The sequence below is a fragment of the Ochotona princeps genome, chromosome 30 (genome assembly GCF_030435755.1).
Source record: "Ochotona princeps isolate mOchPri1 chromosome 30, mOchPri1.hap1, whole genome shotgun sequence".
Taxonomy (NCBI): Eukaryota; Metazoa; Chordata; class Mammalia; order Lagomorpha; family Ochotonidae; genus Ochotona; species Ochotona princeps.
Genome location: NC_080861.1, coordinates 19318498 through 19339881, shown reverse-complemented (window position 1 = coordinate 19339881; position 21384 = coordinate 19318498). Strand labels below are relative to the sequence as shown.

The 21384-nt window shown below is 48.1% G+C and overlaps 1 protein-coding gene across 1 annotated transcript in view; it reads right to left on the bottom strand.

The window, feature by feature from the left end:
- The window catches only part of ITGA9 (integrin subunit alpha 9), a 238213-nt gene that overhangs the window by 75091 nt on the left and 141738 nt on the right, over positions 1–21384 (bottom strand). Inside the window, exons 17-18 of the mRNA XM_058657132.1 lie at positions 18743–18819; positions 1351–1501 (exon numbers count right to left, since the gene is read on the bottom strand). Coding sequence (XP_058513115.1) covers positions 1351–1501; positions 18743–18819 — 228 coding nt within the window. The remainder of the gene's footprint in view (positions 1–1350; positions 1502–18742; positions 18820–21384) is intronic.

The following is a 21384-nucleotide window of genomic DNA, read 5'->3' as shown; positions in this document are numbered from 1 at the left end:
CCTTCTTCTCCTTTCACCTCAGCAGTTAAGTTCGATCAACACACAGATGTGCCTAAACTTTTGACAATGTCATGCCTTGATAAACCCAGCAGACAGTGAAAAGCTCTTACATAGCAGCCGCACACTACCTCTTAACCTGCCGAACACGGCGCTCAGCCCCATGGCACACAGCGGAGCTCCGCTCTGACCCTGTGATCCCAGAACTGTGCTCACTGCTGCTCCCGCCTGCTTTTCCAGGGAGCAATCGTACATATCACTAGGTCCAAATGCAGAATTCACTAGTCTGAGGTTGATGCTGAGTGTGGAAAGCTTACACTCCATTGTAAAGTTTCAACCTGATGAGCCGGGGCTGTATGGGCACCTGCTGAGCGCCATTCATTATCTAGGAAGTCTGTCGTTGGGGCCACCAAGGTGGGGACACTAGGTCCAGGTTCATGGAGTGCTCAGCACAGTCCTCTGAGTCAGGGACTGAGCTGCACAGAAAGGACCCTGGTTGGTGCCCAGGTCACCATGACTGTGGGAAGCAACCGTAGTCTCAACTCTGCCGTGGCTGGCAGCACAGCCACACATCCCATCCGCTTCATGCTTTACTTCTAGAACAGCTTAGCCGCCCCTTACAATCATGGCCCAGTTACAAACCTTCCCACAAACAGTGTTCAAAACTTCGAGTTTCAGGAACCCCACAGACAGCACGTGAAGGCCTCCTACATGCCCCACTCACATGCCTGGTTGCCCAATTCCCACCTCTTTGGCTAGCCTATCTGTCACCAAGGACAGGATGTGAGATGCAGGAGAAAACCAGCCCTAGCACAAACCCAGAGCCAGCTAGAGCAGGCAGGCAAGAAATTAAGGCTGGATCATCAGAAACAGCTAGGCTGGAGGTCACGGGCTGGTGGCCTACAGGCCGGGTGCAGTTAGTGGACATGTTTTGTTTGGCTCCCGCAAGGCTCAGAAAACATTTTAGTTAGCTCCAAAGTCACGAGAGGTCACACAAAAAGGAGGATTTCTGTTTTTCTTGAAAAACAAGGAATCTGGCAGCATGTACCCTCCCTGCGTGTTCCTGTGAGTGAGATGTGAGCTGGAACCTTCCATTTTTCCACATTCTCCACCATGCCCTTTTGTTATATCTCTTGCCCTCTACACCCAACAGAGGACACTACAATTACTGATCTAAAGGCAGAACTCTCTAGAACATCATATTTTCTTGGGCCGTACCAATTTACTTTTGAAGTCCAGGATTGCAAAAATAAAATCCCGATAACTCCGGAGGCAAATCACTGTTCTAGCCTACAAGCGAGAGTGAGGTCACCAAATGACCCCAGAAGGTTCTCCCCAGGCTGCCCTCCTTACCTTCTGCCACATGTTGATGAAGAAGAGCTCCCGGGACACGTTGAAGGACACAGTGGCATCATAGGCGTCGTCTCCCAGGTTGGAGATGGAGATGTTTAGGGAGATGTTCTTCACTGCTCCCAGAGCGAGATACGGGGTCTTCTCATCAACACTGTAATGGGAAGCAAGCAGCACTTAATGCCCTGAAACACACCGACATTTACACGAGGCATCAGGGATGGCTGGGAATTGTGGAAAGAAATCGGGGTCATAACCTCAAGGTCCAGGAAACCCCTCAACTAGCCATGTCTCCCCAGCGAGCACTTGGCTCCAGGAGGCCTCAGCTTCCTTGACTCACAGAGTTTTGTCTCACCAAGTGGACTTGCTACATGGCTCACATGACTTGGACACCCACTTAGAAAACTCATACACACTCAACAGCCTGTCCACGGAATTCACGGGCAAATGAGTTTTTGGTCTTGATTCTCTTTGAGCACCTGCTATATGCCAGTCACTGCCTTACATGCCAAGAAAACCACAGAGTTCTTGTAGCTTCATGAAGTGAGGAACCATTTACATGAAGAAGCACACCGGAGTAAGAGCAGCTATGGAGAAAACTTATAACATGTAAGAGAGAGAAAATGTTAGGGAAATTGACCACCAGAGACTTGATAGCCACCTGTGGAAAGGAAGCAGCCTTTACTTTACTCTAGGGGGCACCAGTATAGGTCACTCCATAATGACTGGGCCCAGACAGTTGCATGAGCTATGTTCAGCAATGATGGGGGCAAGCCAGTGTGGACAGGGTGGGATACAGAGGCTAGTATGTACTGGTTAACTTCTGCACTATTACAATCTCAGGAACTTCCTGAGTTCTTACAGTCAGTATTCCCTTATCCCCTTTCTTATCCTTAGCAGTCTTCTCTTCACCTGACTTGGCTGTTTCTGCAAAACCCAGTTTTGTGCCACATGCCCACCATGTCCTGCATATGAGCTTGGTTTTTACCCACATGCAGACTGGCTTCCACTTCCAAAGTGCCATATTTTGATGGGTGGGATTGGGATGCAATTGTAAATAGTGAGGAGAGCCTCTCCGATGAGGGACCTCTCAGCAGAAACCTGGAAAAAAGAAAGGGGTGAGGTATGTGGGTGACAGCAGCAAAGTCCCAGAGGCAAGCATGTCCCTGGTGTCCAAAGGGCCAATGAGGCTGGAAAGGAGAGGGGATGAGAAGGGAATGTTGGGAGATCAAAGGCCTGGGGGTTGGCAGGCCAGGCAGGCTTTGATGGCCATCATTAGCTTAGCTCTCTCATTTGAGAGAGGGGCTCACATGGCCACCTGGGTGAATAACATAACCAATGCTTAATGGAGAAGCAGGGAGCAAGGCTAGGAGGATGCTCCTGCAGGATGCAGGCACAGCAGGTGAAAGCACAGGCCAGGCAGATGAGAAGGGAGTCAAGGCATTGAGAAGGAAGCACATGCTAAAGCTATTCCAGAAGTTGTACTGGCAGCATTCACTTAAGGCTTGACCAGGAAGTTAGAAAATGAGGAGTCCTGGGCTTTGGGATTGAGTAAAGTGGAACAACAGAGCCATTACTGGATAAAATGGGAGACACCGTGGGCCAAGAAGGGTTAGAACAACCCTATGCTGCCTGCCTCGGTGATCGCAGGAGATGCTGGAGGTACTAAGGCAGGCAGATCTGGGCCAGACACATCTTTGTGAGGAATAGGTATGGTTGCCAGGGAACAGAGAGAAGTCTCTGGTTGAGGGATAGAAGATGTGGAGGAGGCAGGCACAGACACTGAGCGCGAGTGGCCGGTGGGACAGAAGACCAAGAGAGATACTATCACCTGGCACGGTCAGTCTGTCCCACCAGCAGGTGGTCAAACACAGGAGGAGGGATTAGAACAGATTCTGCTCTAGCAGAAACAGCCTTCGAGTTCCCTGATGTCCTTGGTAAGAATGCTCAAGCAGCATGATGAACCTCATGGAAGAAGCTTCTAGAGATGTAGGAGGAAACTACTCAGGAGAGCTTTTCTACGGAGAGGAGCAGCTGAATTACAGAGGAATGGGGTGGGTGGTGCAATTACAGCTCAAAGGAGCATTTTTTAAAAGATTATTTTTACTGTAAAGGTTAGGGTTAGGAGAGACAGAAAGATCTTCCATCTGCTGGTTCACTTCCCCAAGTGGCTGCAGTGGCCAGAGCCAAGCCAATCTGAAATCAGGAGCCAGGAGTCTCCTTTGGGTCTCCCACATGGGTGCAGGGTCCCAAAAGCATGGGCCCTTCTTTATTCCTTTCCCAGGCCACAAGCAGGAAGCTGGATGGGAAGTGGAGTAGCCGGGACACGAACTAGAGCCCGTATGGGATCCTGGTGCTTGTAAGGTAAGGATTTAGCCACTGAGCCATCACACTGGGCCTGGAGAACTATTATTTGTAAAAGATGATTATTCTCAGAGGGCAGGTGCATGCTATTGGGAAGGATTCACAGGAGAGGAGGCCATGGAGACAGGACTGGAAAACACCTGCAGGGTCAGGCCTGGGGAACAATGACAAGAGGGGAGGAGCTGGCACTGCAGCCATGTTTGTCATATCTGCAACGTGAAACAGGAGGGCCAAAGACTGAGGGGTGCAGGAGCAGGATGGTGAGCCAATGAGGCAGCTGGCAGGCTGGCAGGATAGCACAAAGCTAAGGTTGACACTGTTGGTCAGTGCATGAGACGGATGGTGACTGTGTGCTGTGGACAGCCAAGTCCACGTCATTGGCCGACTGAAGCAGTGGATGTAAGATGGGATCAGCACAGCAGGGTCTGTGAAATGGGCCGTGGTGACTTCTGGCTGCCCAGTATCTTGACCTTATCCTGTCCTGGAACTCTGAAAACTGGCAGCAGAAGCAGAAAGTGTCAACCCTAACCCTGTTCCTCTTGATAGGTCATTACAGTGTGGGCTCTGATTCACTACAACATGTGATCTCTGGGCGTTGAGGTGGCGTCATCATGCTGACAAATGTTCTCCGCCTATGTTTATGAACTTTGAGGGCTGTCCAAAGCCACAGTTGTCCTAAGATCGCACAAGGTTGCTGTAGAGGCAATGAGAGCCCTGAGGTAACACTGTCTGGTGTGACCAGTGTGTCCAGTCTGAGCTACTTCTTGAACCAGCCGATATCCTCCCGATAAACTGCCTTTTGTACATGAATTAGCTAGCATATGCTTTTGTTGTTTGCAACCATTAACGCAGCTAGTACAGCATGAAAGAGAATTATCACCAGATCACAACAGGCCATGGTACTTTGAAATAGGAACTTGGGAGGGAACATCACCATTACCCACCCACGAAGTGAGGCCCTTGGCCTCCTGCACGTCTGGCACACCAGCAAGAATAACATGTGCAGTGAGCCAGTGGAGGGCCAGCCTTTGGAAATGAGAGCTTTAATGGAGATGTGAAAAATGAACTCAGGGCTCTGCGTTTCAAATTCTTGAATGATCTCCAACAAATGAAGACCCTGACCCTGGGTGAGTGTGGCCATGATTTATTATTGTTGGCCACTGTCATTCTCAACAGTCAGCGGTTTATTTCTGTCCTCGTGTTTGCTTTTGTAAGAATCCAAGAGGAATCCTCAGGCTTGGGATTGTGAGGGAGTTAATAGTTTCACCTCCAAAAGCAATGCAGAAGCATTCCCAAGCGGTCCAGGTATCTTGTAGAGGGAACCACGATTCCCACTAAGTGGCAAGCAGACAACATGGAACTCTGTTCATTCCAGGGCTGTTCATGGATTCACAACCTCCTCTTCCTGGGTGTCAACAAGAGGGGATCAGGCCAGGAACATCTAAGCCCCTACCACCCCCAAACTCTGACACCTGATCACACAGCAATTTGGAGGTCTCTGGGACGAAGGAGAGCCAATACCTTACAGGGCAGATTGTAAACCCACATGCTACAATACAGTCCACAAAGTTGTCTTCATGCTCCCTCTAATGTTTAAATGTCAATAACCAAAACAGCACACTTCTGCTTCCAAAACTATTCCTAGAAATGAAACGAAAACAGGATGAAACCTCGTAGACCTGGAAAGCGCCTGGACTAGAGGCCTGTTTGTAGAGATGCAGTCATCTAATTGATCTAACTGCAGAGGCTTATGGTGAGCCAGCAAGGAAGTGCCAGAATGGGGTGTCCAGTGCCTCCCCAGCCTCACGGCCATTCCTCCCGATCACTGCCCACTGCCCCCTGCCTGTCAGGGTGCCAGGAGGCTCACACCTTTGCCTCACTGAGGTGAGATAAATCCCTGTTAGCTGGCCGGCCCTGTGCTCCATCAGCCCCTCAAGGCAATCGCACCAAGGCTGTGGATGTACATCTCTTGGTGTGGTTACTTAAGAACTCCTTCTCTGTTCGGCCCTAGATCTGAACAGCAGCAGGCAGGAACTCAGATCAGGTTTTACACATCCTTGGGCTTTATGCATCTCTGCAATCCCAGAGGCAGAAGTGTGCCTGATACGAAGCTTTCTCCAGGGAGATCAGAGATGATTCTCCAATACCTCAGTGAGTCCCTGTGCAATAATGGGTTTAATCGTTTGTCTTCCAGCAGAACTGTCCCGAGATACATCATTCACAGTAGGTATACAATGAAGCCCTGCAGAATGGATGAATGAATGAATAAATGAATGAATGAATGAATGAATGAATGAGTGGACATTAATGTTATCATCAGTGCTACCACAGGCCATGAGTTGAACCTGTGCATTTTACAGTGGAAGGGCCTGCGGAAGACAACCTATTCAGTCATGTCCTACACATGAATGAGCAGGGACTGGGCTGGAGCCAGCACTGAACTTCTTTTGCCATGAAGGGGTCTTGAGAATAAATCCCACCTCAGTCTGGAAGGGCTCTGGCTCAAGTCTTTTCATGACATCTGCAAAGAGAAGGGCCTGACAGCACCCCCAGCAACCCTACCAAAAGATGAAAACTATTAGGCACCGGAGTTCTAGGCCAGACATTCCACGGTGCTCGTTTATTTATTGAAGAACAATCTTTTTAATTTTCAAGGAATGCAACTCCCTTAGAAATGTCCCCATTAATTCTAATTTGCTTGTGTCGTCTTTTTAAGTGGATCCTATTGCTTTGTACAGGAGTCATCTTGCTGGACATGGAAAGCATCAGGAAGGATTGGACCCAAGCTGTGCTGTCTCAGCAAGGCTTATCTTAGCATGCATATGGAGCCTGCTACAGCCATACTGCTACTCTGGGATCCAAACATCTACATTCATGCACGTCCCAGCAGCTGTTGTCTGAACTGTCACTGTGCGGGGACTTAGGCTGAGCACCAATACAATCACCACTTTAAACATCAGATGAGCCAGCTCTAACAACGGACCAGAAATGGTCTCCCCAAGAGTCTGTTCAACCCATCTGGACATTAAATAGCTGGACTTTATACTTGGTATATGTTTGCAAGGAAAGAATCTTGATTGAATTTGAACTGTAATACTGCATCAAGGTGGAGGAAGCCACCAGGGGGGATGGGCGTGGCGGGGGATTCCCAGAGCCTATGAAACTGTAACATAATGCAAAATAATTAATAAAAAAAAACATCAGATGAGCTGGCTGTATCCTTGGGACCCTCTGGAGAACTTGTTCTCTAAACCCATTCATCACCAGCATCACCATTCAAGGACCTGTACTGGCTGAAGGCACTTTCTTATCAGTCAATAAAAGCAACATGTTCCCCTTTCAGCCAGCCAGCCGACTTCGTTTTTTTTGCATATGTGAAGAATCTACAGGAAGAAACCAAAGTAGCTGTAAGGTGCTTAAAAACTTGTCCATCTGACCAAAACAGATTTTTCCTTCCATCTGAAAGTCATACGTTGGAATCTTAAATATAAAAATAAAAATTTGTTTTCTTTCACTGCTAACATAAATCTAGCTGGAATAAAGAATGCTAATGCTGGTCAAGGGTGTTGGCACACAAACTTCTGACCCCATCATCTGTGTTCCTTGGCAAGCACAACTGTGTTCCTAATGACAACTAGAACAAAACTGCAGGACAACCAAAGCCTTCCCTCTTTCCTTTCCTCATCTAATTCCTCTGGCCCTCCCTCATTTGAGTCACAGATTTATTTATCTATTTGCATTTTTTTTTTATAAAAAAGAGAGAGATTTATTTACTTGAAAGGCAGAGAGAACCAAGAACCAGGAACTCCATCTGGGTATCCCGTGTGGGTGACAGAGACCCAAATACTTGGGCCATCCTCCACTGCCTTCCCAGGAGCAGTAGCTGGACTGGAAGGAGAAGTGGCCAGGAGTGGAACCACATTCAATATAGGATTTCAGCATCACAGGTAGCATCTTAGAGCACTGTGCCACAATGCTGGCCCCTAATTGTAATTTTTAATAAAACCACTATTTCCCACTTTATTGCCCATAGAATGATTCCTATTTTGAAACAAAGAAAAGAATAACAAGAGTTTATAAGGATATGGAGATACCACAACCCTGGCCCACTTCTGGTAAGAGTGGGAGGTAGACCAGCTGCTCAGAAAACAGCAGGAAAGTTCCTCAAAGAAGTGGAAATAGATGATTCCCTGGATCCAGCAAGCCCATTTTGGGAATTAAGCTAAGTTTATTTTATTGCAAAACAGGCTTTTGAAATCCATGCAGACAAGAGCAGGGTCTCTCAGGCACCTCCTAAATGCATGCTGGAAGATGAGAATGCCCTCAGGGGAATAAGACAGAGATACCTGCCAAAGCCTACAGATAGCCTAGGCAGCTCCTTGAGGAGTGAGCCCTCTTACAGAATGAAGCGCAAATGGGCAGGCAGAGAAACAGAGCATTCCAGGAGGAAAGGTAACAAACATGAACAGGAGGGCTGGGAGTAAGAAATCACACAGGATTGTGCAGTAAGACCAGCAGGAGGAAAGCGAAACAGGTGGGGAGCCTCCAGCATCCCTTGGGTCTTAAATGAGAGGGTTTGGGATTCATCTCTGAGGTCAGTCAATGTCCACCAGGTCATCTTGGCTCACTGACGAGAGGTACAACAGCAGGTGATTTGTTATCAAGAAGACACCAAAAGAAGTGATTAAAACTTGTTACAGGCAGCACGTGGCTCCAGCTGTCCCCTGAGACATCAAGTCCATTCGACAGGAGGGCTGCAGGTCAGCAAAGTGTCCAAGAATTAACCCCAGGCCTGCCCTGCAACAGACCTCAACCAAGATAAACAGGAGCCAGTGAAGAATTGCCCCAGCTCCTGTGCACCCATCAGGTGGGACGGCTCAAAGTTCCAGGTCTGGATTTATCCATGCTAACTGCTTAGAATGTGACTGGTCTCAATTTTAAAGACACGCACACACACAGTGATTTGACTTACTATGATGTGAAGTTTAAATAATGACATTTTTGGTATATTAGATTAAATAAAATACAGATTAACACTTTCACTTTCCTTATTCAATGTGGCTATCAGAGACTTCCAAAATTGTATATGTGGCTTATATCTGACTGTTAGCAGTTGGGAATCCAGACAGTAAACTCTTCTGACTATGAATAGTACAATAGGGCTAACCAGCGTTACCAGCCCAAGTATCCTGCCTATGTTCCTACTGACCTGATTGCAACCCTAGGCCATCCAATGGCTTGTGGAGTTAGAAGCCAAGCCTCTTGATTCTAATTAGGCAAACTCAGCCAAAGAGTTGATCCCTTCCTGGCCCCTACAGCAGCTGGCCTCCCTCCTGGGCCCTGTGTGTGAAAGGGAGAGTTAGTTCCCAGCTCATGGAGGATTGCAGAGCCTTGCGTGAGCGAGCCTACCTGCAAAAGCAGCTTCCACAATCACTCCCTCTGGGGCATCTGGAAGAAATCAAGTTTATCTGTGGCAACAACTGGATTAAGGACAAAGAATGCTCTGGGAGGCAGAGGAAATCCCCAGATCTTTGGGCTCTTAGGCAGCCTGAAGGTCTAACACAGGGATGACCCAGCCACCGTGCTAGGCTCTCCACATCGCCCCCTATGCCTCCAGCCTTCCATGTGCAAGACACCCACCTGTACTTCCGGGAAGCTGGCAATGCAGTTGGCCATAGCCATGAGATTTTCCTGCTTGCCCTGAAACCCCATTGTGGCCCACGGTGAAGCCCTGGGTTCCTGAGCTCATTAAAGCCAGGATGTGTGTCTCTAATGGAAAAGAGCATGTATTTCCCAACCAGCGCTACTGCAGAGGGCAAGAGGCAGCGGGTCTAGGAAACGCTCCCTCCAGCAGCATCTAAGTGGGGACAAACAACGAGGCAGATGGCAGTGACCGACAGGGGAAGCCCCAGTTCTGTGTATCCTGACAGTGGGATTTTGTCTTCCCCAGCTGGCAGAACACACAACGGCTTCTCACACGTGTTTTCCAATACTGAACGAGCGTTGTGAGAACACAGGTATTTATGTTTTTTTTAAAGACCGATTTCTTTTTATTTGAAAGGCAGAATAACAGAGAGAGAGAGAGGTAGGGAGAGAGAGAGAGAGAGAGAGAGACAAAGACACAGGGAAAGGGCTTCCATCCACTGGTACACTCTCCAGATGGCTGCAATGGCTGGGGCTGGGCCAGGCCAAAGACAGGAGCCCCAAATTCCATCCAGGTTTCCCACATGGATGGCAGGGGCCCAAGACCATCCTTTGCTGATTTCCCTAGCACACGGGCAGGGAGATGTATTAGAAGTGGACTTGCAGCAGTATCTATTGTGAGATGCTGGCATCACAAGCAGTGATAACACACCATCACACAATGCCAGCCCTTTAACCTGCGTTTGTGACACCAGACACCCTTGCCAGGGTAGCGGAGCAGATAAATTCTGTCTCAAAATATGCATAAGGGCCCAGCGCAGTAGCCTAGCGGCTAAAGTCCTTGCCTTGCACGCTCCAGGATCCCATGTGGGCAACGGTTCGTGCCCTGGTTGCTCTACTCCCCTTCCAGCTCCCTGCTTATGGCCTGGGAAGGTAGTAGAGGACTGCCCAGGGCCTTGGGAACCTACACCTGTGTGGGAGACCTGGAAGAGGCTCTTGGCTTCGGATCGGCTCAGCTCCGAGGCGGCAGCCATGTGGGGAGTGAACCAGTGGATGGGAGATCTTTCTCTCTGTCTCTCCTTCTCTCTGTAAATTTGACTTTCCAGTGAAAATAATTAAATCTTTTTTAGAAAGTTTGAACGCTTCAAAATGTAAAAAACAAACAAAAAACTTAAAATAACGCATAAGACAAAAACTAGGATTACAAAGCAATTAATTATACAAAGGAACAGTGATAATTATATTGAACAGACGTGTGGTTTGGCATCATTTTTTTAAAGAATTATTTATTTTTATTGCAAAGTCAGATATACAGAGAGGAGGAGAGACAGAGAGGAAGATATTCCGTCTGATGATTCACTCCCCAAGTGAGCCGCAACAGCCGGTGCTGCGCCAATCCAAAGCCAGGAGCCAGGAGCCAGGAGCCAGGAAATTCCTCCGGGTCTCCCAAGCAGGTGCAGGAACCCAAGGCTTTGGGCCGTCCTTGGCTGTTTTCCCAGACCACAAGCAGGGAGCTGGATGGGAAATGGAGCTGCCGGGATTAGAACTGGCACCTATATGGGATCCCGGGGCATTCAAGGTGAGGACTTTAGCCGCTAGGCCACAGCGCCTTGCCTGGCAATCTGTTTTCTTTAATATCTGATTAAAGAATAAGATCTAGTGGTGGATCTAATGACAACTGACAAATCTGATGCACGAATAAATGCACATGATATTTTGAAATATCTGCAAATACTCTAACTTGACTTGAAAGTCAGGGATTCCTGTAACAGAATCACTGCTCTCACTAAAGCCAATGTAATCTGCTTCCTGCACATGTCATTAAATAAAACGCAAAGTTTCAGTGTGAAATTGGTGAAAATAAAGATGCAACGCTTTTCCTGTCCAAATCCACAAGGCCCAGAGGGGCCTGGACCCCAGGCTGAGAAGTCCCTCCTACAGGCCTGCGAGTTCCTGGAAAGGAAGGCTACGGTGCAGAGTGGAAGGTGTACAAGGAGACACAGCGACTGTGGCTAATGCCACTCATTTCCGTCACGCCCCTCAGCATCGGAACAAACCTGGGTGGGGCTGAGCAGGGGTGTAAGTGTCTCCTTGGCTCAGGATGTCAACTCTGTCTTCTTCCATACCAGGGTGAGCACGACCAAGCATATTTAAAAAACATGTCTGGACTCTATGCATGGTACATGCTTGCAATGAAGGAATCATGACTGGGTTTGAACTGTACTACTGCAACAAGGTGGAGGAATCCACCATGGGGGAAGGGCCCGGGGAGGGGTTGGGGCAATCCCAGAGCCTTTGAAACTGTGTCACAAAATGAAATCTAAAAAAAAGAGAGAGAGAGAGAGAGAACAGAAGAGCCACACAGCTGAATCAAAGACTCAGGAACTAAACAGACGGTGGGTATTACTAGGCATTCACTTCCGGGGCTTTTGTTACACAGCAGTAACCACCTGCTGTACTAGCATCATACTGCGGCCTGACCGGTAGGCTTTCCCAATTACTTTCTCCCCCACACCTTGGTGACTTACACTTTCATGTAAATTATTTCTACACAAACCATGATCTCAGGAATTGCTCCCAGGATTCCATCTCAGGTCACAGAAGGCGGTACTTCCAGGGAACCACCTCACAGTCCCCTCATGACAATGACTGCGGAATACGACACTCCTTGCACTAGTATGTCCCTGTGTATTCCAACCAATTACGCCAAGACAACAGCCATGGAACAAATATGCGGCCACTAGATGGTTCTTCTCACTTCATATACACACCACTGCCCTTCTACCTCCCTTAGAAGTTCTTTGTTTCATGGCAGCCTGCCAACCAGGAGGTCCTGAAATGTCCCACTGATCTCTGATGGGATGCTTCCAAATAATGTTTGGAAGCTCTATTACCATAGCCTGTTTTTCTTTTGCCTTATCTTAACCACATGTGGTGTTCTCTGACATACTCTGACAGACACAGTTGGATTCTTAGCAAATGGAGTCTCCAGCCCTGTTTTTAAAGAGCTTTATCCAATTCCTGGGCATTTGGGAAATGGCAAGTTTCAGAGCGAGGCTCGAGCCCAGTGAAGATAATGGAATAATGGATTTCTAATGGGAAAGATGAGAAGTCTTCCAGAATTCACGCTATCTGGGGGAGGAGAGGAAGACAGGAAGAGTGTGTGACACACAGAGAGAAACACTGTTGCTATAATTAGCAAGACTTGACTCTCGGTCACTCTGGGTGCCTCAATCATTCCCCAGAGTCATTCGGTCTTCTTAAGACCGAAGCTCTGGGTCCACTGTGCTGGTTCAACTTGCTAATCCTCTGTCGAAAGTACCAGTATTTCACAGGAGCACCAGTTTGTGTCCCAGACACTCCAATTCTGGTCCAACTCTGTGTGGCCTGGGAAAGCATTGGAGAATGGTCTAAAGCCTTGGAACCTTGCATTCCTGTGGGAGACCTGGAAAAAGCTCCTGGCTCCTGGCTTCAGCCACTGTAGCCATTTGAGAAATGAACCAGCTATTGGAAGATCTTTCTCTTTCTCTTTCTCTTTCTCTTTCTCTCTCTCTCTCTGTCTCCATCTTTCTGTTGAATATGTTTTTCCAATAAAAATAGATAATCTTTCCATTATTTTAAAAGGCAGAAGTTTCCCAGTGTGATGAGCATCAAGCTGCTCCTAGCCACTACATTTGCGCCAATTGTTGATGTGGGCTTTTCTTAAGGTATAGTCACAGACAATAGAGAATACAAGAAGTAAAGACTATATACAAAAGGCTCTTGTGAATTCCTTGGGGGAGGCCTCTGGGGGAGACTGACATCTTCCTGAAGCCCAACCCTCTCCAAGCATGCTCCTTGCCCTGAGATGAAGTGTGAGGAGCCAGTGATTGGAACATCACATCTTGGACCCAGCGTGCCACTTCCACTTCCTGCTTGTCCTTTCCCACTGCTCGTGAAATTCACGCCGTTCTGGTTGTCCACCAATGAGATGTAACCTCATGGCCTCTGACCTGAGAATCCCACCCCTAATCTCTTGCAGCCCCTCCCCCTAGTGCCCACCCACCTATCTACCTATGGCTCAGATAATCTCAGTCACCAATCCCTTGGGGCCTGCCACAGCACCTCCTCCAACCAACTCCCCATGCCCCCCCCACACCTTACAGGCTCACCTGTTTTGTATAGATGAGCTTCCATGCATGCTCCCTCCCTCTCTCTTCCCCTGCCCTTTTCACCTGGCTCTCCCTGTCCTCCATCTTGCCCCCTTCCCCTGCCCTGGCAGCTCCCCATCCTGTCACCAAGGCGGGAGGTGTTTCCCTTCCAGCTTTCTCCCCCTCCACCCCTGCTCCCTTTCCTACGCTGCTGAAATAAAGGACCCCTTAACACCTCACTGCGTCTGGTATTTCAGCTCACAGAAAACTAACCATGAAAAGAGGACTTGGCTATGGAATTAGCTGTACAGAAGAACTTCCAGTGTGTCTAAAACTTAAGATGAAGGGCCACTGCACCTCAAGCCACTATCCAAGAAAACAAAAACTGAGAGGAAGGGGTAAGAACAGGCTCGGAGTTCTAGCTGGGACCTACCCAGTCAGTGCAGCAGGCAGCACAGCCCACATTACTGCCACATTCTCCTTGGGCGCATGCTCAGTTGCATGCTGAGCACGTCACATGAACCTCTGTTGGACTGCATTGGCTGCAGAGGAGACCTACACTCCCCGGTGTGTCAGCCCAGCTACTCTTTCTCCTGACCATCCCCTTCACTTGGACACTTGGGTTCTTTACAGAGTCCACCTGTCCACACATCTGCTTCCAATCTCTCTCTACCCAGAGTGCCTGGGGTTGGAGCAGTGGGGGGGGGGGGGGACAGCTCTGGAGGCTACACCTCCATGGCCAGCCACACACAGCCCAGACACCTGTCTTTTAGACCACACAAGCTGGTACCACCACCATCACCACCCAGTTACTACCACCTCAACTGCACCCCAGGGGAGCCCTCCCATCACCACCACCATTGTTCATTTTGACAACATGGTACCCAAGGCTTTCCTCGGTCACAAAAAGGAAGACCGTTCATCCCAAACCAGGCAACAAGAAATCCAGACTTTAGTGACAGCCAATGTGATTTGCATCTGGTTCAAAACCATGGAGCCTCAGGTGACCAAACCGACCCTGGTTTCCTTTGTGGGCTTCCAGACCATGCCAACCCCCTGCATGCCTATTGTACTGCCTCTGAAGAAGCCAGGTACTTGATGTTCTAGAAAATTTGGTGTGAATGAAACTGCAGTTTTGGCTACACCTGCTAATTGATAGGCTTAACATTTCCTTAATGGCTCCTGGGGGGAAAAGCTATGGACCCAAATTATAATGAAAGCTTCTTTGGAACCTGCAGCCAAAAGGCTATTTTGAGATACCAGGGTCCTCTTGGGAGAGGATTCATGCTAAGTTGAGGCTCCGGCCTTTGGTCCAAGGACATTGCTAACAAGATTCAGCACCTGTCCACCCCTAGTCTCTAGGTCTTGGGTAACCCTAGTCTTCCAGATCTAAGAAAGTGAGGTTACCAGGCTAAAAACAGCACTGACAACCCTAAGTGTCATCCTCTTCGTGGTGGGTATCTGAACACGTCCCTGGCCCCAGTTCTCACCTCTCCTGATGCTCATGCCACCTTGCTGGGTGACTCTGCAGCTTCTCTTGCACAAAAGGTCCAGAGCATCTCCCGCTCCTATGACTTTGGCCATGTGACTTGCTATGGCCACCAAGCATGCCCAGTTCTAAGCCTGGGCCTTGAGGATCTCCACATGTTTCTGCCTGTGTTCTCTACATTCCAGATGCTACAACATCTGGAACTTGCCCATGCTGGTCCATGGGTCACAGTGGGACAGTGACAGACACACGGTGCAGAGCAGAACTGACCCATCCAAACCTGGAACCTACAAGTCAGCCAAGAACCCGCAGACTTGAGCCTGGATCAGCCAACCAGAGCTGAACTGCACATCCTATTATTTTATACCACCGAGTTTTGGCGTGATTTTAAAATCATTATTTTGACTAATAACTGTACCTATTTATGAGCTATGGTGTGAAATTTCAATACATTTATACATTGTGTAACATTCCAACCAGAGTAACTAACATTTCCTTTTTTTGAATTACAGCTTTGAAGTTCTCTTCTACCCACTCGTAAAATACATTCCAGGTAATGGTGATCTAGCATTACGCAACTATGTTACACAACATTAGCAGCTGATTCCTTAAATCTAACTCTGGCTTTCTGCTCATGATTCAAACTCCCTTTAAATTCCTCTCACTCCCTCCAAACTCCTCTCACTCCCCAACCTGCAGTAGTCACTATTCTGTGTTCAGAAATTTCTAGCTTCTATAGATGAGAGAACAAGCAGTATTTTCTTTGTGTCTCGTTTATTTCACTTAATATGATGATTTCTGGTTCCATTTGTTGTCCAGCAATGAGCAGGATTCTGTTCATTTTTATGACTCAATAATATTCCATTGTGTGTGTGTGTGTGTGTGTGTGTGTGTGTGTATGTGTGTGAGAAACCTTTTGTATGTTCACCTGACGATGGGCATCTTTGTCAAGTCCATTCCTTAGCTATTATGGACAGTCCTGCAATAAATAACACAGAACAGGGGTCTGTTCAATGCACTGATTTAATGTCTTTAGGATATATACCCAGTGGTCGGCTTTACAGTTCATACAGCAGCTCTGTTTCAACTTTTTTTTTTTTTTCAAATCTCCATCCTGTTTTCCCTAGTGGCTGTATCAATTCACATTTCCACCCTTTGGGGCTAGCATTATGGTACAGCAAATGAAGCTGGTGCCTATGACACCTGCATCCCATATGGGTGTTGGTTCATGTCCCAACTGCTCCACTTCTGATCCAGCTCCCTGTCAATGGCCTGCCAAAAAGCAGTGGAACACAGCCCAAGTGTTTGGGCCCCTGTCACCTACATGAGTGACCAGATGGGGCTGCTGACTCCTGGCTTCAGGCTGGCCTAATGAAGTCATCTAGGAAGGGAACCAACCAATGGAAAATCTCCATTTCTCTGTTCTTCTTTCTCCCTTTCTGTAACTTTAACTCCTAAGTAAATAAATCTTTATTAAGTTCCCTTTTATCTCCATCCTCACCAGCATTTGTTAATTTGCCTTTTTGATACTAACCAATCTGATAGGGGTGAGGTGATAACTCACTGTGGTTTTGATCTGCCTTTACCTGAGCGCGTTTTCTCACACACCTGTTGGCCATCTGCAGCTCTCTTTTTGAGAACAGTCTATTGAGGACCTTTGCCCATTTTGGTGGCAACGGACCTTGGCCACCACACCAGTTGTTCTAACATTACTGACTGCTGGCCCCCAGGGCAAACCTGCCCACAGTCTTTGAAAGGCCAGGTCTGAACTGTACATCATAATATACACAAAACACAATTCAGCAGAAGCAAGCTGACCAGCTGCTAATGGGTAGCAAGACACCAGGATTTTCGTAATTCAATACTTAACCTTGCACCAACTGAATATTTTCCCACCACATGAAGATTTCTGAGTCCAAAATAAATTCCCAGTACTGAAAGTCTGCCTCAAGACAAAAAAAAAAAAATCCATGTATTTCTATTTCTTGGTGCTTTTTCTCCTACAGCATGTTTTGAAAGACTAATTTAAATAAGTAATGATCTGGTCCTTTATAAACCTTATTCATTATGCATTTCTTTCATAAGCCCAGGAGGTCCTTCTGACTAATATGAAATTAGTCCAATGCCCTCCCCAAGAGTTTTAAGTGATTTTTCTAAGTTTGGTGAAATATCAGCTACTTCAGGTAAAAAGTATAAAAGTAATCCTGCTTAATATTTTGAATAGCTTGATGTGTTTTTGTGTCAAAGAGAGGGTATGGCACTTTCTTCCAATAAACTCAAACAGAAAAGACCCTTAGGGCCCAGAAGTTGCTGTAGCAGACCAATTCAACTTCTGCACTGTCAGCATCCCATATGGATGCCCGTTTGTGATCCAGATGCCCCACTTTCTTTTTAAAGATTTATCTATTTTTTTTTTTTATTGGAAAGGCAGATATACAGAGAGAAGGAGAAACAGAGAGGAAGATCTTCCATCTGTTGATTCACTCCCCAAGCGGCCTCACTGGCTGGAGCTGAGCTGAGCCGAGCTGATCCAAAGTCAGAAGCCAGAAGCCAGAAGCCCGGAGCCTCTTCTGGGTCTCCCATGCAGGTGCAGGGCCCCAAGGCTTTGGGCCGTCCTCGACTGCTTTCCCAGGCCACAAGCAGAGAGCTGGATGGGAAGTGGGGCTGCCGGGATTAGAACCGGTGCCCATACAGGATCCCAGTGCGTACAAGTTGAGGACTCTAGCAGCTAGGTTATCACGCTGGGCCCCAGATGCTCCACTTTCAATCCAGCGCCCTACATATGACCTGGAAAAGTAGTGGAGAATGGCTCAAATGCTTGGGCCTCTGCACACATGTGGGAGACCAATAAGAAGTTCCTGGCTCATTTCTGAACCATTTCAGCTATTAGGGGAGTGAAATAAGATCTCTCTCTTCGCAAAATCTTTCAAGTAAAAATAAACACATTTTAGAAAAAGTATCCTCGAGTTACTCTCGTTTGATGAATAAAAGATTATTTTCATTGCAAGGATAGATACCCTGGCGTCGTCACTTGTTCATGATGGATTATATCTGGTATTCCACCAAAACAAAACTCTCATTATTATAAATCACAGGTGTGATGCATTTTTGAGAATAATGATCAAAAGGGATGACTGGTTTTGAGCAATAGCAATTGAGCTTGAGTTTCTGGCCCAATGCTACAGTCATCTTTCAGAACTGTTTCAAAAGGCAATCGCCCTGAGCCCTGTGGTCTTGTCCTCCAGCCAGCAGGCTCCCACAGCTCACCGTTAGCCCCTGGGGAGGAGATCGTGGGCTGTGGGAGGAAGTCCTGGAATAACAGACAGGCTGTGTGTTCACCAGGCTTGGATTCAGGGCAGCCACTCCACCCAGGACCCTGGGGGCTCACACAGCCACTTGACCTGTTAGGGCAGGCATCCCTGTGTAGTGGCGAGGAAGGACAGATCTTATAAGCTCAGGCCAAACAGTGACAGTCTCACATGGTCCAACTGACTGCAATGTACAAACACAAAATATGTACACACAAGTACTCACAGAAACTGGAAATCAAAGCTAAATGGTAAGACATGTGAAATACAAAGCCAAACTATCCCACCAGAGCAAAAGCTGCTGTACATGACTTCATAGTACAGTTTGTTTTTTCCTTTGTTGCATTTTTAAATCACAGAACATCATCACCACCACTAGCTCTGCTGACCCTCAGGTCTCAATGGGGTCGTCTAGACAAGGGGGCTTCCCAGAGCAGCACATGGACAGGCACATCACATACCTTGATAGCAACAGCTTGCCCCGAAGCTGCAAGTCAGCGGCACAGTCCTCGGAGTGGCAGTTTCTTTCAAACACAGTCTGAGAGAGAGAACGGGGGAGACAACAACAGGAAGGTTGGAAGAGCACTAGATGGCCAAACAGCAAACAACAGCCAATTCCCTTACCCAAAAATGGCATGAGTTCTCCTGGGCCCTTCAAACCTGATGCTCCCCGCACCACAAAGCCAGCTCCCTGGCACTGTTGAGGCCTCTGGGGGCCCAAATCATCACTAGGTGGAGTTTCATAACCATACTCTTCTTGGGTTAATCTCTTGGTCTACCACAGAGCTTCTATGAGCAGTGGTTTCCATAACAGGTGTCCTTGGTGTCTTCAGTGTGTTCCAGTGCATAGGTAGAGCCATGCAAACTGGCAATACTTTCTTAAGATACCAGCTGGCACCTGACTTTCGCAGGAAGGCAGAACATGCGAGATAGCTTTCTCCCACTGAACAATGTTCAGTAAAAAGGAAAAAGTCAAAAGCAATAGGGCCTACCCACCCCAGAGTGAAAGTGGTTTCTAGCTTCTTGATTGGGCAGTCACCTCTCAGGAGGGACACACGGACTTGCCTCTAATCAGGAACATTGCCCCCTTCCCGATCCCCACTCCAGTACTGGGGGCTTGATGACAAACTCACATCCGTCCAGAGAGCTCATCTATGGAGCAGCTTTGCAAAGGCATTAGAGCTTTCTTCTCTCTCTGTGGTTCACAGAGGGCTTGTTGGTCTTTCCCTGGGTCCCACCTCTGGTGTCCCTTATGGACGGCAGCCTGATCCTCCTGTTCTCTTCTCTAGGGTTTGATGGCTTTGGAGTGAGATCTGGAGAAGCGCGTTGTTGCCAATTTGCTGTAATCCATTCATGGCTAAACTTGCTCTCGGTTTGTGAGTTTCTCAGTGCACACAGCCTTGTTCCAGGTGATCTGATCTCACCCCACACGTTAAGTCCAGGCAGTCTCTTGGAGCACCAAGTGTGGACTCAGGCAGCCTTGTTGGCCAACAGTCTAGACTCAACCAGACAGAGTAACGCTGCCTATGGAAATTCATATTCCTTGGCCATAGTTCCAAAAGAATTAAAGAGACTTGGCCAACATTCTCTTCCTTGATTACGGGGCGGGAAGTCTTGGAGGTGGCGGGCAAAAAAGAGGAAATTCCCATGTTCCTTTGGACACCACTGGAGGCACAGAGGCAGTCAAATTTCCAGGCACTCTTAGCATAAGACATTGGTGCTTTCTTTGACTTCTTAGCCAAGAAAGCAAGAGGCAGGGGGGTGCAAGGGCACATGGGTGTCTCCGTCCAGATGAGAAGAGGGGCTCTGTGAGTTCTGGAACAGGACAAAGGCATGCCAGGTAACTTCCTTGGCAAGCTCATCAAACTCAACCTTGAAGTTTCTTTCTCTGATCTGGCCAGACCAAAGGCCTGCACCCAGCTCTGAGTATGTGAGCTTCAGGCTCCACAAAGCCCAGTTCACGTATGCCTGTCAGTCTCTCTTGGACAATGCCTTTCCCATTTCACAGGTAAGAGATGCTGACATCCGGGGCTCTGGGGGGTTAAGATTAGGATTGGGTGGGAAGCCGGAGGGCAGAGTGAGGGTAAGGGCTGAAGAATGGAACGGAACCTAAACCAGGTTCTGTAACCAGCTGCCCATCTCTGCAAGCCTGGCTCTCTTGTGCCAGCTGTCTGTTGGAATGGCCTTACAATTTCCTATCCCAATCTCCCCCTCCCAACAAGCAACCTCAAGGTATCTTCACACAGTTCACCCAGGACTTGATCTCCCATCATTCACTGAGCAAAGCCAAGGCACCATGGCTGAGGCTTCCACAGGCTCAGGCCCCTGTTAGAAGCTCTAGGTCTCATGTTCTAATCCCTCCTGTCATCCCAACCGTGAGTACATGGTCCAGGTCTGTCTCCCCCAAGGATGAGGCTCATGGGTATCGACATAACACTGAAAGACCACGCAAGCTTTGGGACAGGGGTAACATCTCAGATGGCGAAGCCATGTGGAGACCTCAGCTTTGGGAAACCACATCAGACCCAAAGCAGTAGCCCTGACCACAGCATCTATCTCTCAGCCAGGACCATCACAGCCTCCCCCCCAGTGAGCAACAGGCTGCATTTTCAAGTGCATTTTCCCAGTTTCCCCTTGAACTCTACTCTCCACTTTGTGTTCCAGAAACTGTTTTTTTTTTTTTTTTTAATTTTTATTGTTATTGGGAAGCCGGATATACAGAAAGGAGGAGAGACAGAGAGGAAGATCTTCCATCCGATGTTTCACTCCCCAAGTGAGCCGCAACGGGCTGGTGCGCGCCAATCCGATGCCGGGAGCCAGGAACCTCTTCTGGGTCTCCCACGCGGGTGCAGGGTCCCAATGCATTGGGCCTTCCTCAACTGCTTTCCCAGGCCACAAGCAGAGAGCTGGATGGGAAGCGGAGCTGCCGGGATTAGAACCAGCGCCCATATGGGATCCCGGGGCTTTCAAGGCGAGGACTTTAGCTGCTAGGCCACGCCGCCAGGCTCCAGAAACTGCTTTTGCACCACCTAAGTCTTCGAGTGCTTCTGACTTCCCACACTCCAAAAGCAAGCACTTGAATCTGCCACACACAGGTGTACAC